This window comes from Psammomys obesus, unplaced genomic scaffold, assembly GCF_907164565.1.
Source record: "Psammomys obesus unplaced genomic scaffold, mPsaObe1.curated_primary_1811, whole genome shotgun sequence".
Taxonomy (NCBI): Eukaryota; Metazoa; Chordata; class Mammalia; order Rodentia; family Muridae; genus Psammomys; species Psammomys obesus.
Genome location: NW_026586463.1, coordinates 3,598,070 through 3,624,159, shown reverse-complemented (window position 1 = coordinate 3,624,159; position 26,090 = coordinate 3,598,070). Strand labels below are relative to the sequence as shown.

The window sequence follows — 26,090 nt, the reverse complement described above, 5'->3', positions numbered from 1 at the left end:
ATCTATCTATCTATCTATCTATCTATCTATCTATCTATCTATCTATCATCTTACTCAAATCCCATCATGACTGCACATGCTTGCCTCAGTCAGGAACATCCCACATCTGGGCATCTACTCAATGAATTGTTGTTATCAATTCATCCAGTGCCCAGATCCCATTCACCGTGCCAGTGATGCTCCTGTTCATTACACTCAGTGTGCACCCGAGGAGCTTTGTATTTCTGCTAAAATACTGCTCACCATGCTGGTCTGCAGGCCACCATCTCTACTAAGTTATGCTCCCTGTGTGGACAGAACTTTGTGCTATCTCTAGTCTCAGTGGCTGATAAAGTAAATAATTAAATGGCAGCATGAATAGAGTATGTTCTTTAAAAAACACTGCCTATAGTTATGTACTGTCTGCTGAGCTGACCAGGCTCCAGTGGATAGTTCTAAACCCACGGTCACACATATGGCTCTGATTAATCTCAGTGGGCCACAAAACAAAACAAATAGACATGAATGTGAGAGAGACTTGTGGGGGAAGAGTAAGCAGGGATGTAGGGGTGTGGAAATGAGCATAGTCAGCGAGTAGGTGTATATATATAAAATTGTAAACAAAACAATACAAACAAAAAACCCCAAACCCCTATTCACCTTGAAGGGTGGATTATATCTAAAATAAAGCAAGTTTACTAGAATGTTAATGCACTAGATAGTGGTTTTCACTGAAGAATTCTTTTCACTGAAGAATTTGAAACTTTATTATCTTCATAATAAAATATTGAGTAGGTGAGTGATAATTTCCTAAGCCTCAGTAGTTGAAACAATTCTCAAGGTTTTAACTATAGACCATTTTATCCACACCAATCCAAAGGAAAGGTTGTGTTTTAGGTCCCAAGAGAGTGCCCCTAACCTGCTCTGTAGTGGCAGAGCTAAACTGCCTTCCAGCAGCCTCTCCATGGGAGTCAAGGGAGCCCAACTCTTTTCATAGCACAGTCCTTTCTACTCTGCATCATTAACTAGAAACTGGTCCTCTAGATTTTTCCTCTTGTCAGATTTTCCTCCATCTTATCTCTCCAATCTGATCCTCCAAACCAAGCCATTATGTTTCTGTAAAACCCTATCTTGACAACCCTATGGCATCTACCCAATCCCTTTTCTCTATGGGTGACAATTTATGATTTGGGTCAAATATTGCCTTCAGTTTTCTAAGTACACTTTGGGCTTTTCCAATGATACATTACATCTCACTCACAGACCATTTAGTCTGTGCAGGCTGCCTTGAACCAAAAGTTTAAAGTAATTGATTTCATTTGAACCTCCCTTAGAACTTTCATAAATAGCTTCACATAGCATATTTTACCTTTCTTTTTAAATTAAAATAAAAATAGCTGGAAGTGAAGGCATACTCCTATAATACAAGTATGTAAGACTGAGGCAGAAAGATCATGAACACCAGGACATGAACACCAGGCCAGCATGGGTTACATAGAAAAACTTTTCAGAAAAAAAAAAAAAAAAGAAAGAAAGGATGTAAACATGCTTGGAAATTGACATGCTTCGAGGCTTGGCCAAATCTGGTTCAAATCTTGCCATCTGTGTCTACTACTTCCTAGACTTGTAGTCTGGACAAATTATCATCTTTCTTTGTGCCTCCATGCCTCAATTTCTTATCAGCAATACTATGTTGCAGAAGATTATTATAAAGATTGTATGATATTATACAGACATATAATATAAAAATTATGTATGTAACATAAATAGAATTAAAGGATCAAATACACAGAGTAGTTTGATCCTTTTGTTTAATCTTCTCTACCTTTTAACCTTGCATCTTCCAATTCTAAAATAAAAAAGACCTACACCCAAAAATGGGCTGCTAATAACTTACAATGAGTGAAAGTTGTTGGCTACAGTCTCATAGAAGAGAAATGACTTCATTGAGATCACTTAAAAGAAATCTATTTTTAAGAAAACAGCTTCTGTTTACTATACACTTTGAATTATTTGCAAGAAATGGAAAGCTAAAATTTTAGGATATACCTTATCATAGGGACAACAACAAACACAGATGGCATTAGAGCTAAAGGTTTACAAATTAAAACTGTGATTTTAAATTAATGTGGGATATGGCTACATTATTCTAAAAAATATAACATACATTATAACAAATGTAATGTTTGTTGTCAAAGTTAAACAAGCAGACCCTTGCCAAAGATGCAAGACCTCTGTATATATCACAGAACATGAATACCCTCCTCAAAATAAAATCCTAAAGAAACTTTAAAATCATAAACACAATTTTAAGAACATCCTTCAGTCTGGAAAGAGCTGACTAAAAGAAAATCTGCTAAAGAGGCTTAGAAGCATTTCATTTTCATTAAAAAATTATAACAAAATTATTAGAGTTTATATTTCTGGTTTTTTTGTTCCTTTTTTTGGGGGGGTTGGAGGAGCAGAGCTATAGATCTAGGTCCTTTTAAATAATTTAAATCCTGGACTAAATGCATTTTTTGCAATTTTTTTGGCTATAAGCCTATGGGGGCCAGTGAATAGAATGTGCTGGTTTGAATAGGTGGTCCTCATAGACTCATGTGTTTGAATGCTTGGCCCATTGGGAGTAGCACTATTAGGAGGTGTGGCCTTGTTGGATTAGGTATGGAGTAAGTGTGTCACTTTAGGGGCAGACGTTGAGGTCTTATCTATGCTCAAGCTATGACCAGTATAATATACACATTCTCCTTCTACTCCTGTGGATCAAGCTGTAGAACTCAACTCCTTCAGGACCAATGTTTGCCTGAATGCTGCCATGCTTCCCACTATGATGATAATAGACTAAACCTCTGAACTATAAGTCAGTCCTAACTAATTTTTTTCCTTTATAAGAGAAAATAATTTAAATCCATGGTTTCAGATGCTGATGGTGAGCCTGTACACACACACACACACACACACACACACATAGATATATGTATATATACATATATATACATGTATATATATACATACATATATACATACATATATATGTATATATACATATATATACATGTATATACATACATACATATATATACATACATATATATATATGTATATATATATACACACACACACACACATATATATATATATATGAAGTCTGAAATTTCTGACTGTCATATTTATCTTCATATTCTGGATAACTTCTGAAATCTCATATGTACTGTTATTTAAGACATTTTGAATGATGCCTACATGGATAAAGCACTTTTACTTAAATGCAAGTTAATTTCAGGATTTTGGCTATAATCTGCTGTTAATAAATGGATTTCCGAGTGTATAAGAAAAAGAAAGGAATTTCAAAGTATAAAAACCTTTGTCCTCCTTTATTAACCTTCATACAGTTTTTTTTTTTTTTTTTTTTTTTTTTTTTTTTTTACTTCTCTACGATGAGAAACTGGTATTTAAAATACACAGTTTCAAACATATGCTTTCATTGTATGTACCACAAGAACTCTGTTTTGTTTTATTTTAATTTGTTTTTGGTGTTTTGAGACTGGGGAACTCTACAGAGTCCTGGCTCTCTTGGAACTCACTGTGTAGACCAGAGTGGCCTTGAACTCACAGAGATATGCTTGCCTCTGCCTCCTGATGGCTTCGATTAAAGGCATGTGCCACCATGTCTAGCTTACAAAAACTGGCTCTTGATAGAAGCATTCTTTATCTTTTCCAAAAAGAAATGAAAGTTTTCCATCTTTACTTGTTATATTTGTTTGTTTGTTTGTTTGTCTCTTTGGAGACAGAGTCCTACTCTGTTGCCTAAATTGGCCTGAACTCACTATGTAACCTATGCTGGCCTTGAACTTGTGGTGATCCTTGTGTGTCAGCCTGCCGAATATGGGAAGTAAGTGTGAGGCCCCAAGCCTGGCTAAATGTTTTCATTTTGAACAGTAGTTCTTTAGAAAGCAACTCTAGAGTTCTGGTGAGGGTCAACCAGAACACTAAGTTAGACATGACCTTAGAAATACTCTCTCTGACATCTCATTTTATAGACAAGTAAATTTCTCCCCAGACGGTGAGTGACTTAATGTTAAACATATAGTGGAAGAATCAGGATAAAATGGGTTTCCTGATTATAGGCGCTGGACACATAACAGCTTTCACAAATTCTTGGAACAAACTGTACCCTAATTGTACCTTTTGGGACTCTTCAAATGCTGGGAACAGTAGAGGTGAATAATAGAGAATCAAACCCTTACCAAGGGATACTCACCTTCAGTACTAGAAATCGGAGTACTGTCACATTTGCTTTCACACTGCTGCATGGATGGAGGCCGAACAGCTTCCGGACAGTCAACAGATGCCTGTCCAGTATAGGAGAGACACTGGACAGTTCGCATTTGCTGTCCTAAGCCACACTGAGCAGAGCACTAAATCCAAAGATATAAAGATCAAAACATTGATTTACACAGTGTTTATCAGATAAAAAAAGATATCATTTTAAATATCGTACATATTAACTTTTAAAGTCCATAAGTAATTGTTATTGAGAGAAGTATAACTCATCCATTTTACTATGGAATTTTTTTCAAAATTCAAGAATTGCATTCTTCATCTAGAAAACTGAAGCAATATAGTACTCAAGTAAATGGATAGTAATTTATCGGGCTGTCATAACTATTCCAAACAAGTCTGGCAGAATTAACAAGAGTAAAGAGAAGTCCTACAGAAGAAGTAATACAGGGATAGATGCATGGGGTGGCTCAGTAAGCAAAGCTTTTAATCCATAAGCCTGATGACCTGAGTTCTATTTTTGGAACCCAAATAGAACTGAACCAGAGAGCTGTCCTAGGACTTCCACATGCTCACTGTGGAACATGTGTCTGCATTCACACGTCACACATATACATCATGCACATTAATATAAAGGAAAATTTAAAAAAGAACTTGCATAGTGCCTTGAATTTTCTAAGAAAATATCAGCCGCAAACACCTTAGAAATAGTTTGTGTTAGCATACTGCCTTCTCTTTTCAGCTACACGAAACTAATAACTATCTGGTTTAAAATACAATTCATGTCACCATGTCTGTATAGAACCTTCAATAGTATAATATTGATTTTGTACCATTAACCTCTTAGTGAAACATTTTGTTAATAATGCAGTGTTAGCAAAGCAATGACTAATCTTATCAGGCGTATTTCATTTGAGATTAAGTTAAGTTATACTAAGTGCTTCTGCAGAGATGCAAAACTTTGGTTATTTTATGATCACCCTTCTTCCCAGAGGCCTGGACACAGAGCAAAGCATCTCCATATACTGTGTGGGTACTGAACATCTTCCAGGCAAAACACAAAAGGAGTATAAGTACTGCTGTGCTCCATGAGGACTGACTACTTATAATCTACTTCTTTCTTTCGTGTGTGTGGTATACCTGTATTGTGTGGTGTATGTGTGTATGTACATGTTTGTGTGTGTGTGTGTGTGTGTGTGTGTGCGCGCGCGTGTGGATGCCAAAGTTGATGTTGGAAATCTTCCTCAGTAGTTCTCTACCTTTAATATATATAGACACTTAAAAGTAGGCCTCAGGCCCAGAAGTAGATGACCAACAGAAAACAATCTCAATGGTGTTTTTATAGACTTTTTGTCTCATGTTGTTTTCTTTGGTCTTTTTTTTTTTTTATTATTATTATGGTTTCCAATTTTGTGTGTGTGTGTTTCTTGGGTATTTTTAAATTCTGGTTTGTGCTTTATATTTGTACGATAGATTTTTTATGTATACAATGTACTGTCGGCATGTACACCTGCACACAGGAAGAGGGCACCAGATCTCATTATAGATGGTGTGAGCCACCATGTGGTGGCTGGGAATTGAACTCAGGACCTCTGGAAGAGCAGCCAGTGTTCTTAACCTCTGAGCCATCTCTGCAGCCTTTGTACGATAGATTTTTAAAGAGAATAAAGAAAGGGCATGGAGCTGGATGGGTATAAAGGATATGGAAGAAGTTGTAGTAGGAAAAGCATGATCAGAATATATTGTATGAAAAAATATTTTCAATAAAAATAATAAAGCTATTCATAGTGTGGAGATAAAAAGATACTGGTATTAACTGGCTTATTACTGAATTAGTTAAAAACTAGGATTCCAGTGCTGTGGTTTGTTTGCAGTTCTGCTTATTGAGTCTGTCTGACATTGAACTTGAACTGGTAGGATCCAAAGAACAGGTGAATTTGGGATACAGGGGGCTTGGATTGTAGTGCATGCCTATTATCCCTCTTAGTAAGAGGTTGAGATAGTAGTTAAGTGAGAATTTTTGCTTTCTTTAAATACACTGAAATTTTTGTTTCAATCCCAGCTGTGGGATATAGGGCTGCTACAGACTGTCCACAGCAGCTGGTTATGAACTGTCTTGTGCTCCAGTGCAGGCACGATGTTGCCAGCTGAAGATAGTTTCTGCAAATGTATGATAAATGCCAGAGCCCTGCGAGCTGAGAGCTGAGAGCTGAGAGCTGCTGCCCTGCTGCCCTGCTGCCCTGCTGTTTTTGCTGTTGTTGCTGGTTGCTGTTGCTGTTTTTGTTGTTGTTGGTGGTTGCTGTTTGTTGCTGTTTTTGTTGTTGTTGGTGGTTGCTGTTTGTTGCTGTTTCCTAGATTTCTGTTTGTTGATTGGAAATATTCTGACAATAAAGATCAAACTTGTCCCAAGGAATTCCACGCCCTTAATCAGCAAGAAATAGTCTAACGACGATATCGACGTCTCCTTTACCCTCTAACCTTTCTTTTCTACCTTGTGTGGTGTGGGGGGGGGCTGCAAGAGCTAGGAGTGGTGTAGGGAGACAAGAAAAAGAAGCCAGTAAAAGTAAAGTAGCCAAAAGTCTGGCTACACAGGAGGGTTTTTATTTTGAAGCAAGTATAGACTACACAAAGGTTTGGCCCTGTTTCAACCCTCCAAATAATAACAATAATAATGAGAGCAATAGAGCGGAATGTTTCCAGGTGTGGAGAAGTGTGGCTAAGTGTGTATTTAAGCATAGCTGGTCTCAATGGCTTGTGGAGTTTAACAGGTGGATCTCATAAGTTAAGAGTTCTATGAGTTAATTCTTATTCCTCTCTTAAGCCCTCACAATGATCAAATCAGAAAGTTCAGGTTTGTATCTCAAAGGAGCCCACAGCCTGGTTGCCTTACCTGGCCCCAGTCTCCTACCACCCAGCGGGGAGGAGGGCAGCGGCCCAGACTGCAGCGGATGCGAGCTGGAGGCTTGCTCTCCTCTGGACATTGTACAGCTGGGAATGTTTTAGAAAGGTCACTGCTCTTGCACAGAACAATCCGATGCTTGAATCCTGGTCCACATTTTGGAGTACACTGGGAAAAAAAAAAACAAACAAATGTTGAATAACAACAATTTAAATACAGGAAAGTATGAGGAGACTCTAGAAGCAAATGTGCAGGTGTATAAAATACACACTATAAGAAAAGCTCTCAGTTACGAAGTCCCCTCAACAGTCAGTGTAAGGGGAAATACTTTTATCTTTTCCCTAAGGTCTTTAAGACCTAAATGCAATATTTGCTTTTCTTGGCTGACATTTTCTTCTTTTATTAGGGATAGGCTTATTCTTCTATTCTTCCCAATCCTTAGCTTCCTTTAGCTGTGATAAGATCCTGCTACATTCTGGAATGTGGAAGCCTACTTGCTGGGTATAGTCTTCGAAAGAGAACTTTTATGTTATTAGTAGACCACAAGAGCTTGTGGAGCAAGCTGGCAGTGGAGTAGTTCAACTATTTCCACAGTGTGGTAGTCAAGAATACATGCCTGCAGGAAAGGGTTATCGTATAAAATACCTTTGTACTTCTTCATGTCCATAAGTCATAAACACTAAGAACTGGGTGTCTGCTCTTCATACCAAGAAAATGACACTTCTTCCTACATCCCAAATCCTTTGCTTTACCTGTCTCTAGATGCTTCTTTAAGTCACCTACTTAAAACAATGGCTGGCTCAAGTTCTGCAGTTTTCTGGACCCTTTCTCCAAATCTTTTTCCTCTCAGCCAATTGAGGGCTTTACATATATGTGCAAGCTGTTATTTGTACCTTTCATTCAAATATATTTCCTGAGCTTCTATAGCAGTGGTTTTCAAGCTGTGGGTAGTGACTCCTTTGACAAGCTTTTATCTCAAAAAAATTTACATTATGATTTATAACAGTAGCATAATTACAGTTATTAAGTATCAAAATAATTTATTTTGGGCGGTTACCACAACATGAGTATCTGTATTAAAGGACTGCAGCATAAGACAGGCTGAGAACCACTGTTCTATATGAATTACATGGACTTGAGGGGTGGGGCATGAAAGAAAATGAGAGTCTCCATGCTCAAAAAGCCTGTATGCTTATGTAGGAGACAGACATGGGGACATAAGGCTATGTCACATTTTATGAGAACGGGTGTAGAAATTAAATTTTTATGTGCTTTATCTCATTGGCTTTTGTTTTATTAGTCTTTGAGCCTAGCATATTGGTATAGAGAAGGAGAAAAATATTGAGGTGTTTTTTGAGATGAAAAAAAAAATCAAGCAGTCTATACAGTCTCTTTATCACAATGAGTCCAGTAATAGAATAGTGCATTTCCTCCAAGTTAGAAAAGGATTTATCAAGATGTATTTTTAAGGAGGGCAATACACAGTTCTACTAAGATTCCTTCAGTGGAGGCAAAAGTAGGAGTTAACACCAAGAGACAAAATCTTGATCTATTACTTACTTTCATGACCAAATCAACACCCCTATATCCCTGCTACTGCCACACTCTTCCCTTATAAACTACCAGGTCTCATTCATTCAACTCTTTCCTCCATTATGATTTGCCTCCATTTCCACCACCATGAAACACATTTCAGGCAAGTATCATTTCCCACATGACATTTTACTACTGCTTCCTAATTCTTCTGCTTTTACCTCACAACAACACATTTTATGAACTTCAGAGGAAAGGCATTTCATGAGGGTCCCTGAGGATAAAAGAGAACTACTGTACATTTCTGCACATTCTTAGTCTGCTTGATCCTAGTCAAAAGCTGAGAAGTGTTCACACATTCTTGTTCAATGAGTATTCTGGGTCTGAGCCCTACAGAGCTAGCCACAAGCACTCCATGTCTATAGCCAGACTGTCAACTCTGGTCCTTAAATGTTGTACTATTTAGGCATGATCATAAAAAATAAATAACAAAAATCACTTCTAAGAAAATACTAAAGGCGGGGCTACCACTCAGAACAGGTTCATTCAGAGTGTAACCATCTAGCAAATCTTTCTGGACAATCAGAAGAGGGAGCAGAAAGAACAGGGAGGTTTTTGAGGGTGTGTGGAAAGAAAATAGGCTGCATTTTTCAAAAGACTGGCTTACAAAGAGATAGAATGTTGCCTGTTCTTCTCAGCAGCCACCTTTCTCACAGTGAAAGATGCTCTCCTCCTCTAAGGCACAGGCTGTGCTTCTCTCTTCAGCTGCTCACAGGCTGGCTTTTGGTGCTGGTCATCCTTCCTTATAGTAACCCACCTAGAGCTAGGCTTCCTAGTAAAGTATAAAAAGGGAAACCCACATTTGCCAAACAAGCAGGGATGGCAGACAAGAGCTATTTCCTTCCTCTTGACCAAAACATAATGGCAATAAAGATGTTCAATTAGATGGTAATGTCGGCACTTGCTAAATTATGCTCTGCACCTGCTAGTTTTCTGAGGTGATCTGAGGAGAAACAATAGCAGCTACTAATGCTTTATGGAAGGTGCTAGTCCCAGCACGTGTACTCCGCTTCCCAGCACTTCTTCTCCTAAGCTTTGGACTCAGCTATCTTAAGTGACTAAAAGTGTCCTCAGCATGCGCATGTGCTGCAAGCAGCTTCCGTGGATGCCTCTGCGCTTCTTAAGCCAGTGGAGAAAGAACATCGCTTCAGAGAGCAGCTGGGTAGAATAAGAATTCCAAAAAAGTTTAAATGTAATTTGTATGAACTGAATGCAGAAAGACACCTCATATTTATCGATATGCTTCCATTTCAAACACTACTTAAAGGTTTCTTTCTTCAAGGTGATTGTATTTGGTTACTTCTTTTGAAAACAAGAATGCAATGGCAATGAGAAATGAGTCTATTTTACTGGTTGGCAAAACATCTTTTGTTTCTTTTTCAAGGATGATTTGGTACAATCTTTGTGTTCCTTTTCCTCTTTTCTCTCTTTTGCCTTTTTTTCTTATTTGAGGAAGGAACCCACTGTATAGTCCAGACTGATCTGGAACTAACTTATTTGAAGCTCAGGTGAGCTTCAACCTCACAGCAATCCTCCTGTCTTTAATTGTAGGAATTACTGGCACATACATTACAATATTTTGTGTTTCTGTTCAGGTTTTTTTAAGTTTCCCTTTTTCTTCTAAAATTCTACTGTCCTTTAATATTCAATTCCAGTCAACTAAAAAGGCTTCTGACCCTGTAGCAGGTTCTCCTTAAGAAGGAGAAGCAAGGCAGCAAGTGAGGTGAGGAAAGCCTTATAACTGCTACAAAACTGGCAAAGAGAGAAGTCATTTCCCAAGAGTGGAAAGATCTGAAGCCAACGAGAACTGGTTGGAGCCACTGTCACAGATACACTCTTGAGTGACTGAAGGCACCCTATGGCCCATTATATTACTTAACACACACTCCTGAATGGAGATTTACAATGCTAATTAGACATCTGATGCATGAAGGTATATCTAGAACATATGTAAGAAAGCCCACACTATACAAGAAGCTCCCAAAGTCCATGAAATGCGCTAATCTTTGGTAAAGCATTGCCCTTGAGCTTCTAAATCTTTCCCTTCCTGGGCCCTACTTTTTTTTTTTTTAAGTATGTATTCCTTCTTAACAAATTCTCTAGCTTTGCTTTTTATCTACATGTCCCTGTTGAAGTCCTTATTTGGGGACACAAAAATCTGAACGCTTCTGGAGGTAACTGCAAACCTTTATATCAATGGATATCTCCCTGGCCACCTCAGCTATGAGTTTCTGTAATAGTTATGCATTCATAGCTCAGAGTTCCCTGTTATCAAACACTATTACAATCTGTTCTAGTTACATTTATGTTTTCCAGAGCCTATAAAGTCCTTTCATATTCTCTACAATGTCCATCCCAGGAAGCACTCACTTATCGTTACAAACTTGACATCCTAAAACTATTGAAGCCAATTATATTGTCTCCCATTACAGTTTTTACCATAACAAATTTGCCACTGTTATTGGCCTTCATCTATGCATTTTCATCCTGGGAATGAAGATTCACAACCATGAAAAATGGCTATTGTTAATGCACTTCATGTTCAGGTGAATTTAGACATTCATGTACTCCCTGTGAAGAAAAAAAAATCTGTTGTCTTTTCCACAACCACAGACTAGATCATGCCGATGTCTATATGCTTAACTGAAACTAGGACTCCAAGTTAGATGGGCAGAATGTGATTACAGAGACTGTCATATAGTCAGACATCTTGAGAGAATACCCACATTCCTCCCAGAGATTCCAGGAATAAACATAACTGCTCAGAGTCATATTTCCATGAACCATATATTTTTTTTTCATGGGGAGGAGGAGGTTAAGGTCTTTCTATGTAGCCTTGGCTGGACTGGAACTTGTTCTGTAGACCAGGTCTGTCTGCCTGTCTCCCAGGTGCTGAGATTAAAGGTATGTGGCCACCTCTCCCAGCTACCCATGGACTATCTTTAACAAGGTCATTCAAGGAGAGAGGGAACAGTTATATACAGAGGTTCCTAAAGAAAAGTCTTTAAGGTTTTTGTTTGCTTCTGACAAACTTAAGAGGAATACTGGAAAGTCTCAAAGCAAGTAGCACAGTGTTTCTAGCAGGATATGATAGAAAAGAATCTAATATGCATCCAGTTTTATCAACTTGAAAGAATTCTCTTTAGGTATCCATTTTCCTTAACACTAACAAACACTACAGAAGGATTCATCTCTTCTACAGAAAATGTGAATAGTATAAAGCAGTAGTTCTCAACCTGTGGGTCAAAAATGACCCTTTCACAAAGCTCGCCTAAGACCATTGGAAAACATAGATATCTATATTATGATTCATAATAGTAGCAAAATTTCAGTTATATCAAGTAGCAATGAAAATGATTTTATAGCTGGGGCTTACCATAACATGAGGAATTGTATTAAAGGGTCACAGTGCTAGGAAGGTTGGGAGCCACTGGTACAGAGTATGTGTTTGCATGCATTTGTGTATCATGCATGCTGATGGGTAAAGAATTAACTGATTAATAGCTTATTTTCCACAATATCATTTTGGGATGTCTTTGTATTGTATCATTTTGTTAACAAGTATGCCCCCATTTCATTTTAGTCAGATTACATATAATAATAACATAAACAAAGATATAATACTTGATTTGATATTTTGGCATGCTACATCCCTCAGCTCCCTTTCTCTTCTCCAGATAAAAAACAGAAGCAATTAAAGTTATAGATGAATGGCTGGTAAAATAGCTCAGTGATCAAAGATGCTTCCCACCAAGACTGACGACGTGAATTCAGTCTCTAGGACCCATACAGTGGAAGAAGAGAACTGACTTGCACAAGTTGTCTCCTGAATTCTACATATGTACCATGGAACGAGCAAGCCCACATTTACACATGTACACACATAAATAAAGAAATAAATTAATTTAGAACAGTCTAAGCAAGTAAAATTACTCAATTGGTACAGCTTGATGGCCTGAGATTAATCTTCTCAGTATGGAAGGAAAGGGCTAGGTCCTGCAAGTTGTCCTTTGATTTCTATACATGCACTATAGCAAGTGCTCCTTCCTTAACACTCAAATAAATGTACAAAAAGTAAAAAAAAAAAAAAAAAAAGGACAGATATTTAACAAGATACAACTGATTTGTAAAAGAACTCATACCTAAAAATTATGTAATAAGCTATTATATTACTTGGAAAAATTAAATATTAAAAAAACCTTGGACCTTTAAAATTGAACATCAGAAAAGGCCTCTCTTGATCTGAGTATGTTTCAGGGTAAGAAAAGTTCTTGACTCTCTCATTGAATTTCAATTTTAATTTCATGTCACTGGTGCTGAGTTTGTGAGGAACCAGTAAGAAAAGCTCCTATAGTATTCGCCATAATACTATTTCAAATTTATTTTACATGTATTTCTTAATTAAATTAATGATGAGTTTCTCATTGAGATCTTTGCCTCAAAAGCCTCTTACTTCTAGACAAGCAATAATAAAAATATCATATGGCCAAATTCACTTTTAGGTAGTTCTAAACTTGTTAAGGCTAAGACCCATGCGTGGTTGTGCTTAAATATTAAATGCCTTGGTATTGATAACTTAGACATCTCAAAACACACAGCCCCAGATTTCCTTACTTCAGACCAGTCCAAAGCTACCCACTGAGGTGGACACGACTGGTTGTTGCAGGACTCTTTCTCCACAGGCCGGTGGGTTAAACAGTCACTGTAGTCCAGTGTCTCCTCCTCAGACGGTCCAACCTTCCTGATGCAGAGCACGGCCCTCGTGCGCATCCCACCATCACAAGTTTTGCTGCACTCCAACCAGTCTCCAATGAACCATCTGAAGTGAGACATGGAAGAAATTCAGAAAACAGTGTGTTCCTTGCACTTGAGAGGCATTTAGCAGAGTGGACTTCATGCTTTCCCTAGAAAAGTGACAGCTCTGTGGTGGGTGACACGACAATGCAAATGCAAGAGCCATTAAACAAACCACTGTTTGCTGTCACTCAGTTGCCATCTAAAGCACAACAACTAGGCTTTGAAGCAAGCAGAAACTGAGTTCCAACAAATAATACCCAATGAAAGTTTTTGCTTTCTCTTTTAACATTAATTTCTGAAGATAAAAATTACCTCATAATATTTCCATGAGGTTTAAATAACATATTTATAAGTTCTAGAACATGCCAGTAAATGTTTAATAATTGGTTATCCATGGGAGGGGCAGAGTTGTGATTGTGCCATTTGCCCTTTCCTGTATACAAAGTGTAAATACTGCACTAAGGCCAATTTCAAGCTGCCAGTTTGACATTCTGAATGTGAATAAATAACACACAATAATACAGGATTTAGGGGACATTAGCTAGGTGCTTTAAATACCCCACTGAGTGCAGTCTGGAATGTAGCAAGCATAAAACAGTGAAGGGTTTTATTATAATGACATTGTAGCCACTCTCATGAAGGAAGTAGGACTTTATAGTCCTTATAGGGACAGAGAAAGGCCAGGTATCTATACCCATAATATTCTTCTGCAAGAATGGAGCCTTAAGCCAGTTCTATAAAAACATGGAAAAGAAAAACAAGAGCTTCTTGTTTCTCACAGCTAATATAGGGAGACTCTCAACTGTCTTAGGCATGACCTGCACTTAGGCCACTCCTTTTCTTGGGTTTAAAGTTATCAGTGAATCCTCCCATGTGTGTAATTTCAAGAAGGGCACTATCACTTCTGCACCATCACTCTCCTGGATGCTGTTAATAGATTCAGTGAGAAGCATGACACAGTTCACGCCAATAAGAATTTTTACATCTCAGCTGATGCAAAAGTGGTCCTTTCCCTTCCTGTCACAAAGGTGCATGAGGACGCATGTCTAGGGCCGCTCATGGCCATGTTACCCTCAAACAGAGGAGCTGGGAAGTTCTGCTGATGCCTCTGCTCATGAGTCTAGTAGGTCTACCCCGACACTTTCTTGAGCTCTGCTATGTAAGTCTTATGTACTGAAGTTAACTCATTTGAAGTTTTATTATGTCCCATAAGAATTATTGTACTCTTAATAAGCATTTGCTAAATGTCTACCATGTTCAATGTATTGTACTTTATTCTACAGGGGAAACAAACAAACAAAACAAAACAAAAAACCCACCAAGATCCCATGTTAGAAAAATAGTTCTCCAAAGTCATAAAAAGAACAACAATGAAACACAGACTAGATTCCTCATCAACTGCTATTGCCACTGAATCTCATTCTTAACATTGTAGAAAAAATAATATATATCACAGGATATTTTTTCAATCTATGATTATAAGCCATGCAACTGTCATGCTTATGTTCTTGGTTATGAAACTAACCGGGGAAAGGAATGTGAAAAGTTTAAGAACCCATCTCATGACTTTCCTGATCAAAAGTCCACTGTGAAGGTTTTATATATGAAATACAACATCTTAAGGACATCAGAGTACCAGCATCCTAATGCAAGACTACATTTAGCCCACCAAGTCAAAATGGCTTCTGCTCAAGATTATTTGTTTTATCACCATTTATAGAGAAAATGACATTATAAATATTATAATCAGTTTTCAAACTTAAAATGTTATTTCCCAACTCAAAAAACTTTTGACTTAAAATTCATTTTAAAATAATAATTTAATGTTGAATTAAAAAATTTTGACTACTATATTTTTCTCTATTAAGTCATTTTCCCGAGGAGATTTAAAGTGTTTTCCTTATTTCTTTCATTCTGTTCCCCACAAATGAACATGATCCCAAGTTGTTAGTACCAAATTTGGTAAGGAGGAAAATGTGTACTGAGAAAAATCACTTGCATGCCAGCCATAGTGAAAGTCTGATTCAATTTGCAACAGTGATTTCATCACCAAGATTAGGGGATAAAACAGAAATGTGTATAATTCAGCCACAAAAAGCTCAGTCACTCCACTTCCAGCCATGATCTCATTAGGTCTCATGATGTGAGAGGGATAGAGACCTTCAAATTAAACACAGGTGCTCATAGGCAGCATGATTTGAGAGGCACTGCTATTCTTTAGAGAACAGAGCCAGGGCACTCCTGTAGTTTTAATATTTATGTATTTTTCTTTTTCTTATTGTCAATAGTATTTCCACAGAATCTTAGTCTGAATTTATCACTCTTCTTATCAACTTGGAAGTAAATTATTAACTAGTCACCCTACAAATTTCCTTCCTGACTGTAATCATAAGTTTCACATTCAGTTCCTGTGTTTAGCTGTATCATGCATCGTATTATCCCTTCCCATGTCTCTCTGAAAACCTATTCATGGCCTAATTATTGAAGTAAATGTTGCAACTTTACCACTCCATTTGTCTCAGTCTGACTGTTCTCAGTTTAGTTTAGAATTACTGCTTCCATCATCTTCCTTTTTTACATGTCTAACATGCTAATGGCCTCTTTGTTTTCTATTGTCTCACCTTTAGATTCTGTAATATCTATAATATTTTCTTCAATTAAAAAAGTGAAAACCATGATTGGATAGAACTGTATGCTATAAGCATTCTATAATATCTTTCTATAATATCAGGTAATGGGAAAATTATCATTTCGGGTAATCACAGCTTTTGGATCTTTATGGGCTGAGACATCTTAGAGCTGGTTCTTTCTAAGTTTTTTTCAAGGTCTAGTTGTTCTTGTGTGTTTGCTTTGAGATGGGTCTAGCTCTTTTTTTGTGTGTTAGTTATTTCACTCTGTAGACCAAACTGGCTTGAATTTACTGAGCTGCACCTACCTCGGCCTCCCAAGTGTTGGGATTAAAGATGCCTCTTCTCAGCATCTCGTGATCAAAATGTCTACCATCCATTAGGGCTAAAAATAGTAGTATTCATGTCAGGAGGTTTGTTTACTCTTGTTTGTTGATTTGTCTTTGATCGACAAGGTCTCATTCTGTAGCTTAGATTGGTTTGGATTTCACCATGAACCCTAGGGTGGCCTTGAATTCCCAGAAATCCTGCTTCAGTCTTCCAAGCACTGAGACTACAGGCATATGCTATAACAGGATGAATGTCTGAACATCAGAAAACAAAGTGGCTTTTTGTACCCTGTGTCAACTGACCTCATTCTATTGTCTGATTATTATTAAGAAAATAATACAAAGAGGAGGGGAAAAAGAGATGAGCTACATAAAATTTTGATCCAAACTTGATAAAACCAGACATTTTTGAAGAGCTTATCATACAATCAGGTGTTTTTCTGTTTTGTTTTGTTGTTGTTTTTTTGCATTGGAATTTAAAACAAAATGGCAGAGCAAAGAAAATAAACTTTTTAAACAGTTATATTCAAAGAAAGAGAAAGTCTTGAACTGTGGGTTCAATACCTAGCATTTATGGGGGTGGGAAAGACAAAGGATTTTCCAGTCTTTATTTCAGAATCAAGTCTAATCAATTTTTATTGCTTAAAAACACAACACAAAAATTTTTTAAAAGTCTTCAGAAATTGGCAGTATCATCTTTACTAATGCTCCAACTTTCTTAGGTTTAAAATTTTCTTCAATTAAAAAAGTGAAAACCATGATTGGATAGAACTGTATGCTATAAGCATTCTATAAGCAAGGAATTTTCTCAATTCTTAAGCATTAATAAGCATCCTTCAAATTATGACAACTGGGAATGTTTTGATGAAGCAAGTTAGACACATGCAGTACCACTAGACATTTGGTTTGTAACTTAGAATACTAGTGATATCAGGTAATGGGAAAAACATCATCAGAGATTAAAATCTCTCATCTGTGAAATGATGAGAGTTGGCTGAGATTATTCTATGATTCTTGTCTTAAATTTTGTAGTTTTATAGCGAATGTTCATGAATCTTTTTCTAAACTTAAAATAACAAATTATAAATGTCCACGGGAAAGGTTCAATGACTCAAAATAATTGTCAAACATTGAACCATAAAAGAGTCAATTAAATAAATCCTAGCCCCTGGATAAAAATAAATTTCTTAATTAGGCCTGGTAACATAGGACTGTCATCTCAGTTACTTGGGAAGCTGAAGCAGGAGGCTTGCTGGAGATAAAGAATGAGTCCAAGGCTAGCTTAAGCAACTTAATAAGATCCCATTTAAAAATAGAAAGCAAAAAAGTAAAAATGTCTAGCAAATATAACTCAGTGGAAAAAAAAAATAACTCAGTGGAGAGTACATGGCTGGAATGTGCAAGGCCCTGGGTTTAGTCCCTAGTACAAACAAATTCTTCCTATTCTGTGCTGTCTTTTATATGTTTGTTAATAATTCTCTTACTGCACTTTCATATGATAGTTATTTTTATATCTATTTGCTTATATAGTTTTAAAGTAACCAAACTAATAGTGCTGTGCATACTTTATTGATTAACTTGGTGTTTTCAAATTCTGGTCTCAGGATTACTACAATATATGTAGTGGCTTTAAAAAAATTGTTCGGTTTCTACAAACTTAAAAACCACAGTACTATAAAGAACTAATATTTCTATTAACAATTTACCCATAAGGCCATATGTAGAAATATGATTGCATTAAAACACAGCAATATAAAGATGGGATGCTTGGCCTTTCACACGAGGTTCAACTCTGCTTCCTTTTCTTATGCAGGGACACTAGCTTCCCGTTAGTCATCTCCGTTAATATTAGTGTTTTCTTTTTTTTCAACTCTGTAAGCCTCCATCACAGGTTCTATCTTCACCCAGTTCACTACTGTGGCCACCGTACTTTTTCACTGAAAAGCTGTTGTCGTGAACATGCAACAGCATTCTCCTAGCAAGGCTTCTGCTGGCTCGTCAGCATCTTCCAATAAACACTATTATTATGCTTTTCCTAATACCTCTTTTCTCTATTCTTCCAAGTCTCTTGTACTTGTCAACCTTACTCTATTTTTCCATACATACCTACATATGCTCTCAACATAACCAAAACCTAAAAATATTTCATTATTTGAAAAGATATTTTTTTTATTTAAAAATGCTACTAAGGGTTTAATTTAATGATGTTAGGAAAATCTAGATTCCTTTTTCAAATTAGTTAGGATAATATATTCCAAGTATATAAAAGAGTATATTAAAGCAAGAAAAAAAGCTTTAAAAGAATAACAAAGTAGGTGAGACTACTAAGTATTAAATTAATGAAATTATTAGAAATTTTATATTTTCTGAAGTATTTTTTAATTTTTTTCTGCTTAACTTTATTTTATTGAGAAAGGACCTTATGAAGTTGCTTATATTTTCTACATAGTCAATGCTGGTATTGAACTCCTTAAACTCTTGATTATCCTGTCTCCTTGCACATATGATTGCAGGCATTGGGCACAACTATGCCTGGTCTATTTTTGAGTTTTCTAAGTAAAAATAGATGAAAACAATAAATAATATAAAAGACATATAACAAACTACAAAATTATTTTAAATACAAAAGAGTTAATTATTAAATATATCAAGAGTTTATACAAGTAATAACAAAATTATAAATACTTCTATAAAGTGAAATAGGTCATGAAGAGAAAAGGCAAAAACAAGTAGCATAGATGGGCCCTGAATGGAGTTGTTAAATTACCAGCCTAATAGCAACAAAACAACACCAAAAATACAAAATAGAAGAGCAACTATATGTCACATCTTTTCTCGCCATAAAATAACGAAGATGTTTGGCCTTCAAGCCTGGCAGAGGCAGAGGCAGGGGCAGGGGCAGGGGCAGGGGCAGGGGCAGGGGCAGGGGCAGAGGTGAGATCTTGGTAAGTTCAAGGCCAGCCTGGTCTACAGAGCAAGTTTTAGGGTTATACATTGAGATGCTGCTTCAAAATAAATAAAAGTAAAATGTACTCAGTATTCAGTTCAGAAAAATAGCATTTATACATGAATGAATAATTCATATATACCCATATACATTGTTAGGTGGAGTGTACATTGTTAAAACTTTTCTGGTGAACAATTTGGTTATGCGTCACAAACACTAAGATGCTCTCCTACTTGACTAGAAATTGTATTCTTCCTTGTACTGCAGAGGGTACAATTATATACAACGTTATGGTTAGGATTGTGGTATCACAGGCAAGAAAAAAGTTAAATAGATCCAGGATTGCAGAACAGTGGAATTTAGTTTAAATAAACAAGGACATAACAACTAAATGTTGTTAAAGATAATGTTCAAAATGCACTAAGAAATGACTATCACATCTAAGGACTATACCATTTCATTATATATACATGTCTATATATACATAAAAACACCTAGAAATAACATACATTAAAATATTAATGAAGTTTTTCCTTCCTTTTATCTGTGCATCACATCATTGTGTAGAAAAGAACCTGTTCCTTTTCTTTCACACTCACATCGGGTCCTGTTGAAGCATAGTAGTCTATGATGTTAATCCCCAGAATACAAATGTCTACTGGGAATCTTATATATGCAACCATTCAAAACATTTAAAATTTCTCTTTCATTGTCTGAACTCAAAAGAATAAAAAAAGAAACTTAAAAAGCAGCTAGCAGAAATTGACTTATAAAGATATGTACCTTTTGAAATTTCAAAAAAGAAAAAAAGCCAGACTAAATTCTTCTAATTTTACATTCTCTTTATACTTTATACTTAGCTTTTGAATTCCACCTCCAACCTTAAGCAAGAAACTTCATATCAGAACTACAAAAGGAAAGGAATTAGGAAACTTAATCAGATGGTTTAATATGACAGTTAATATTTAAAGAGCTTTTATTGAGATGTTTAGCTCTAATGTGGTAGATCAGTGGTTCTCAACCTGTGGGTCATGATCCTTTTGGGGGTCACATATGAGATGTTTGCACTCTGATTCATAACAGCAGCAAAATTACAGTTATGAAGTATTAATGGAAATAATTTTGTGGTTGGTGGTCACCACAACAAGAGGAGCTGTCTTAAAGGTTGGCAGTATTAGGAGGGCTAAGAACCATGGGTATAGTGGAATGATGATTGGCACGAAATCTTCAAGGTGTTGGGTTTAAGAATGTAGGCTTGGAGCTGGGCAGTGATGGTGCACACGAATCCCAGCACTCAGGAGGCAGAGGCAGGTGGGTCTCTGTGGGTTTGTGGCCAGCCTAGTCTACAGATTGAGATCCAGGACATCCAGGGCCACATAAAGAAACCCTGTCATGAAAAACAAAAACAAAAAACCAGTTGTAACCAGTACCATCCAGAGGCCTTAAATGACCAACTAGACGACCAGTGTGATGTTTAAAATCTTGAATGCCAGGGCATTAAGTTGATGAGCTAAACTAAAAATGATACAAAAATATGTTAAATCTATTGTGACAAAACCTAGACCATGGATTTTGACTATAATTTTCTTTTTTTTACATGATTTTTTTTTATATTCATTGGTGTTTTGCCTATATATATATGTCTGTATGAGGGTGTCAGATCCCCTGGAACTGGAGTTACAGACAATTGTGAGCCACCATGTGTGTGCTGGGAATTGAACCCAGGTCCTCTGGAAGAGAAGCCAGTGCTCTTACCAGTGAGCCATCCCTTCAGCCCCCCATAATTTTCTTTTACATAGTTTTTAAAGATTTATTTTGAGATAAGTTTATAAAGCTACCTAGCAGAAAAGAGGAAAAAGAAAAGCAAGTGGTCTTTTAAAAGGTCTACCACTTTTGTTGCTTTATGTGCTTTATGCTGCAGTAAGTACCATAAAATTTTGCAAGAGGCAAATATTAATACATAATGTTTTCTTTTTGAACCCAAGGAAACAAATTCTCACTTTCTGTCATACTTACTCAGGTGGGCAGGGCTCAGTGTTGCAGGCTCTTTGATTTTCAGGTGGCTTACTGTCAGGGTCACAGAAATTGTTCTGGACAATGGAGTTGTCATCCAATCTTTTACATACTACTTCTTGTCTTTGGACACCTTAAAAAAAAAAAAAAGGAATGGCACTATTAATTAGAGAGTAGATTCCCTTCCAAAAGGTGAGGCAGGTACTGCTTTCCTCTGGAAAGTCAAGCTCACTGGATCACTGTTGTCCTGTTTTGAAAAACTTGCTACTTCTCTAAACAGGACAGAAGTGCTGCTCATTATAGTCAAACTTTAGGCAAAATGATTGTTTTCATATTCAGAATCAAAGATGTTTTGAAGCTGCAATTAGCATTTCCATTTTTATGTTCATCTTCATGCTTTCCTTAAAAAAATACTTGAATTTTCCAAAATATCACAAGATAAGATGTATTAATATACATTTCAATACAAGACAATGGATGTATATTTATTTTAAAACAAAGCAAAAAAGACTAATTTACTTTCTGACATTTTGATAAAACAAGGTCATCTTTCATTAGGAATGCATCACATCCACACATTTCACTTATTTTCTTCCATTTATGACTACATCTCTCTAAGTGCTCATCAAGTTAGATCTCATATGTAATGGACTGTAAGAAACTGGTCTGTTTATTCTAACAGAGGTGGATGCCTGTTCATTTATACCACTGTCAAAGAATTGCACATATAGTTTATCCTAATATTAATCTGCATAATAATTACCTTGTTCTTAAGCAGCAGTCCATGTCACTTATAGCACCACTAAAACATTCTCATTCTACAATTCACAAAATTCTTAAGTATATGCTTATGATTTATTGACAGACATGTCTACCACAACTTGCTCACATTTTACAAAATGCAGTCACACACACACACAAACACACACACACTTTATTTATAAACATCCTTGGTGAAAAGATTTTAAATACACTCATTTTTGCTTTAGTATCAAGAATCAAAAGATAAAAGACAAATATTTCAAGATATCAAAGGAAAACAAGTGTCTCAGATCACACAAAAGACATCATTCACTATGGGCATAACAGCACAAGTGAAGCTGTTCCCTGACGTTGTCACCCACCTCTCCCTGTAAACACGTAAGCTGAATAAAGTAAAAGTAAAAGCAGCACTGACAGCCTTCGGGTAAGCAGGGTTGAACTCCAGCTAACTCTATATAGCTCTTCAGTCAGTCTGCCAGGCTGCCTGCCTCCCCACTCCTTCCATCCATCCCTTCATTTCTTCTCATTATTTCTAAGCTGTCATATTCTTTCTTTAAAAAGGAGATTGTTCAAAAATGTGTGAATTCTTATGAAAAAGATCATCTGATGAAGGAAACTTTTCCCTGAAGAACTAGGCACCAAACACTTCTCCAAGGCTGCTGAGGCCTCGGTGAGTAGGCTTCAGTTGTCTTGCTTTTGTCACATTAAGCCAAACCCTTTAAATGTGAAGTCTACTGTTCTCAGGAGGAGACTAAATTCCGTAGCCTCCATCTCTTAGGTAAGTTGTTGAAGAAGGTATATTTTATTGCTTTCAGTGACTCCACACTCCTAGGATCACCTTCGGGGACATCTTTTTAGGGGTCTAAAAAATAGCAAAATGTCTTAAAGTTTGTTGTATTCATTCCCTCCCAATTCCTAGAACAGCAAAAGACAGCAGTGGAATATTTTTAACTATTAAAACTGAATTTTTTGAAGGAAGAATGATTCAGAAGAAGCAAAGCTGCGATCCACTCACAGATGTTCCATGATATTCATCATATTACCTCCCCATTGTGTCATTCCAGTGGGCAGATAACCATATCCATGTGGTTACCTAGTCAAATACCTCCACTGTTAGTCACAGGGCTCAGCTCCTCATAGTGGCTCAGACAAGCAGCTCTACCCACTCTGAAGGAAATGATCACTTACATCAAGAATTTTTAAAAGACATTAAATGTGACTACTCTTGAAACAAAAATGCTGGCATTTAATGCAGTTTGTTGGTTGATTCTCAAAATAGTATAAATATCAAACAAGATGGAATCAGTGTTGCTTCAGTGACAGAAACTGTAAGTTGGTTTCTAAAGATTAAGATAAAAGGTTAGTTTCTTTAAGAGAGCACTACCCAACGTTGTTTGTCCACAACCGTATTTGTTTAAAGCAGCCTTTATTCTAAAAGCAGGTCCTCTTCAATTGGAATCACAGATCACATTGGAATAATTAGTTAGCAGAGATTTACATTTCATTTTTAGATTAATTCTAGCCTATGTATGTATCTTCAAAAATGTTTGCTCGTAATATTTACTGCTAAAACCAATAGACAAAACTACACTGAATAAAATAAACATTGAGAATAGTCTTACATCATATCAAAGAGCCTACAGCTCTTTGGTTATCTGGTAAGACCCAGTGGTTATTTTTTAACAATACATAGATTCCCAAACTAAATTTGCTAATTCAATGCACCATTCACTCCCTCAACAAAACACAAGACACCCATACTTCTTAAATTATGTTGGGATTCATATTAAGAATTACAGATTGATTCGTCTTTGGCTGTATATTCCATATGTCCTAAAAACCAGGAACTAAGGGATTTCTGGGTCTTTATAATTTCAGCATGCTATTTTTTGATTAAGTGAAAAATTAATGTCCTTGAAAAGATAACTAAAATAGTTTTATATTTTACAAAGATATTTTTCCTTATACTCATCTTTCATTAATTTTCTTCTAAAATGATGCATCAGTTGGCATTAACATATTTCAAATTTTCCCACAACACTATACTATTTCATCTAATAGCAGACATATTTTCTTCCAGCTTTTATCCCCACACCTGGCAGGTTGACAGTTTGTTTTTTCTATTTTGATCTTAAAGTTAATGTCAACAAATGAACTAAATGGACAGATTTTTAAATCAAGGTGAATATAACTTTTAATTCTAGAAAGCAGAAAATAGAGATCAAATGGAAATAATCTAAGTGATCAAGAAAAATAGAATATTTGTATATGATCACATAAATATAGCTTCTTTTAAAGTAGTATGTAAGACACTGCTAAATTAATTTTAAACCTTATTATGATCCAGTTATAGGAAATTACTATACTTTCAAATCCATAGTTTATAACCAAAATACATAAGATGTCCAGATGTCCAGTCAGTGAATACCTAATGGGAAAAAAATTCTCATGGCTCAGTGTCCCTATTCCCTGGAGAGAGGCAGATGACCTGAAAACTTAATTGATAAAATTAAAACTATACTGACTAAATTTTACTCTTAAAAAAAAATCTTAAATTATTAGCATAAAAACTGTCTTTATGTAACCCTCCATGTTGTAAAAAAATTAATAAACTTAAAACTTTAGAAAGTATAAATAATTTATTTCTTATTTTGTTAATATACATTTACTTTAAACCTTTGCAAAGAGTATATCCTATTTAGAGCCTTTTAATGTGCATATTTTTCAGTTTTGATTTTTAAGAATCAGCTCTGAATTTCTATACACTTAGGTATAGAAATGGAAACATAACTTGGGCTAGAGACATGGCTCAGAGATACAATATTTGGCTAACATGCGCAAGGCACTGGGTTCAATTCCCAAAACACACACGCACACACACACATACACACACACACACACACACACACACACACAGAGAGAGAGAGAGAGAGAGAGAGAGAGAGAGAGAGAGAGAAGAAAGCATCCCTCACTTCTTTTTGGTCTGAAATCTTAAATTTATCAGATCCACATGAAGAGCAACAGAATCAAAAATCTGGGCACAGGGGTCTTTTCTGAGACTGATATTCCAACCAAGGACCATGCATGGGGATAACCTAAAACCCCTGCACAGATGTAGCCCATGGCAGTTCAGGGTCCAAGTGCGTTCCATAGTAATGAGAAAAGGGACTGTCTCTGACATGAACTGATTGGCCCGCTCTTTGATCACCTCCCCCCCCCCTGGGGGGGGGAATAACAGCCTTACCAGGCCACAGAGGAAGACATTGCAGCCACTCCTGATGAGATGTGATAGACTAGGAGCCAAAGGAAGGAGAGGAAGACCTCCCCTATCAGTGGACTGGGGGAGGGGCATGGGTAGAGAAGGGGAAGGAAGGGTAGGATTGGGAGGGAATGAGGGAGGGAGCTATGGGGGGGATACAAAGTGAATAAATTGTAATTAATAAAAATAAAGATAACATATGAAAGAAGAGGGAGTTAGTAAGATCTGGAGAGGACAGGAACTCCATAAGGACCAATATATCTCGGCACAGGGGCTTGTCTAAGACTGTTTCTCCAACCACGGACCATGTATGGATATAACCTAGAACCCCTGCTCAGATGTAGCCCAAGGCAGCTCAGTATCCAAGTGGCTTCCCTAGTAAGGGGAACAGGGACTGTCTCTCATATGAACTCAGTGGCTGGCTCTTTGACTTCCCCAACCCCTGTGGGAGGAGCAGCCTAGCTAGGTCACAGAGGAGGACATTGCAGCCAGTCCTGGTGAGACCTGAGAAGCTAGGGTCTGATGGAAGGGGAGGAGGACCTCCCTTATCAGTGGACTTAGAGAAGGGCAGGGAGGAGATGAGGGTGGGATTGGGAGGGAGCTA

At 36.7% G+C, this 26,090-nt stretch overlaps 1 protein-coding gene across 1 annotated transcript in view; it reads right to left on the bottom strand.

The window, feature by feature from the left end:
- Nucleotides 1–26,090, bottom strand: part of Adamts6 (ADAM metallopeptidase with thrombospondin type 1 motif 6) — a 268,080-nt gene that overhangs the window by 9,443 nt on the left and 232,547 nt on the right. Inside the window, exons 20-23 of the mRNA XM_055601955.1 lie at nucleotides 21,469–21,598; nucleotides 13,367–13,571; nucleotides 7,151–7,327; nucleotides 4,241–4,397 (exon numbers count right to left, since the gene is read on the bottom strand). Of these exons, the coding sequence (XP_055457930.1) occupies nucleotides 4,241–4,397; nucleotides 7,151–7,327; nucleotides 13,367–13,571; nucleotides 21,469–21,598 (669 nt within the window). The remainder of the gene's footprint in view (nucleotides 1–4,240; nucleotides 4,398–7,150; nucleotides 7,328–13,366; nucleotides 13,572–21,468; nucleotides 21,599–26,090) is intronic.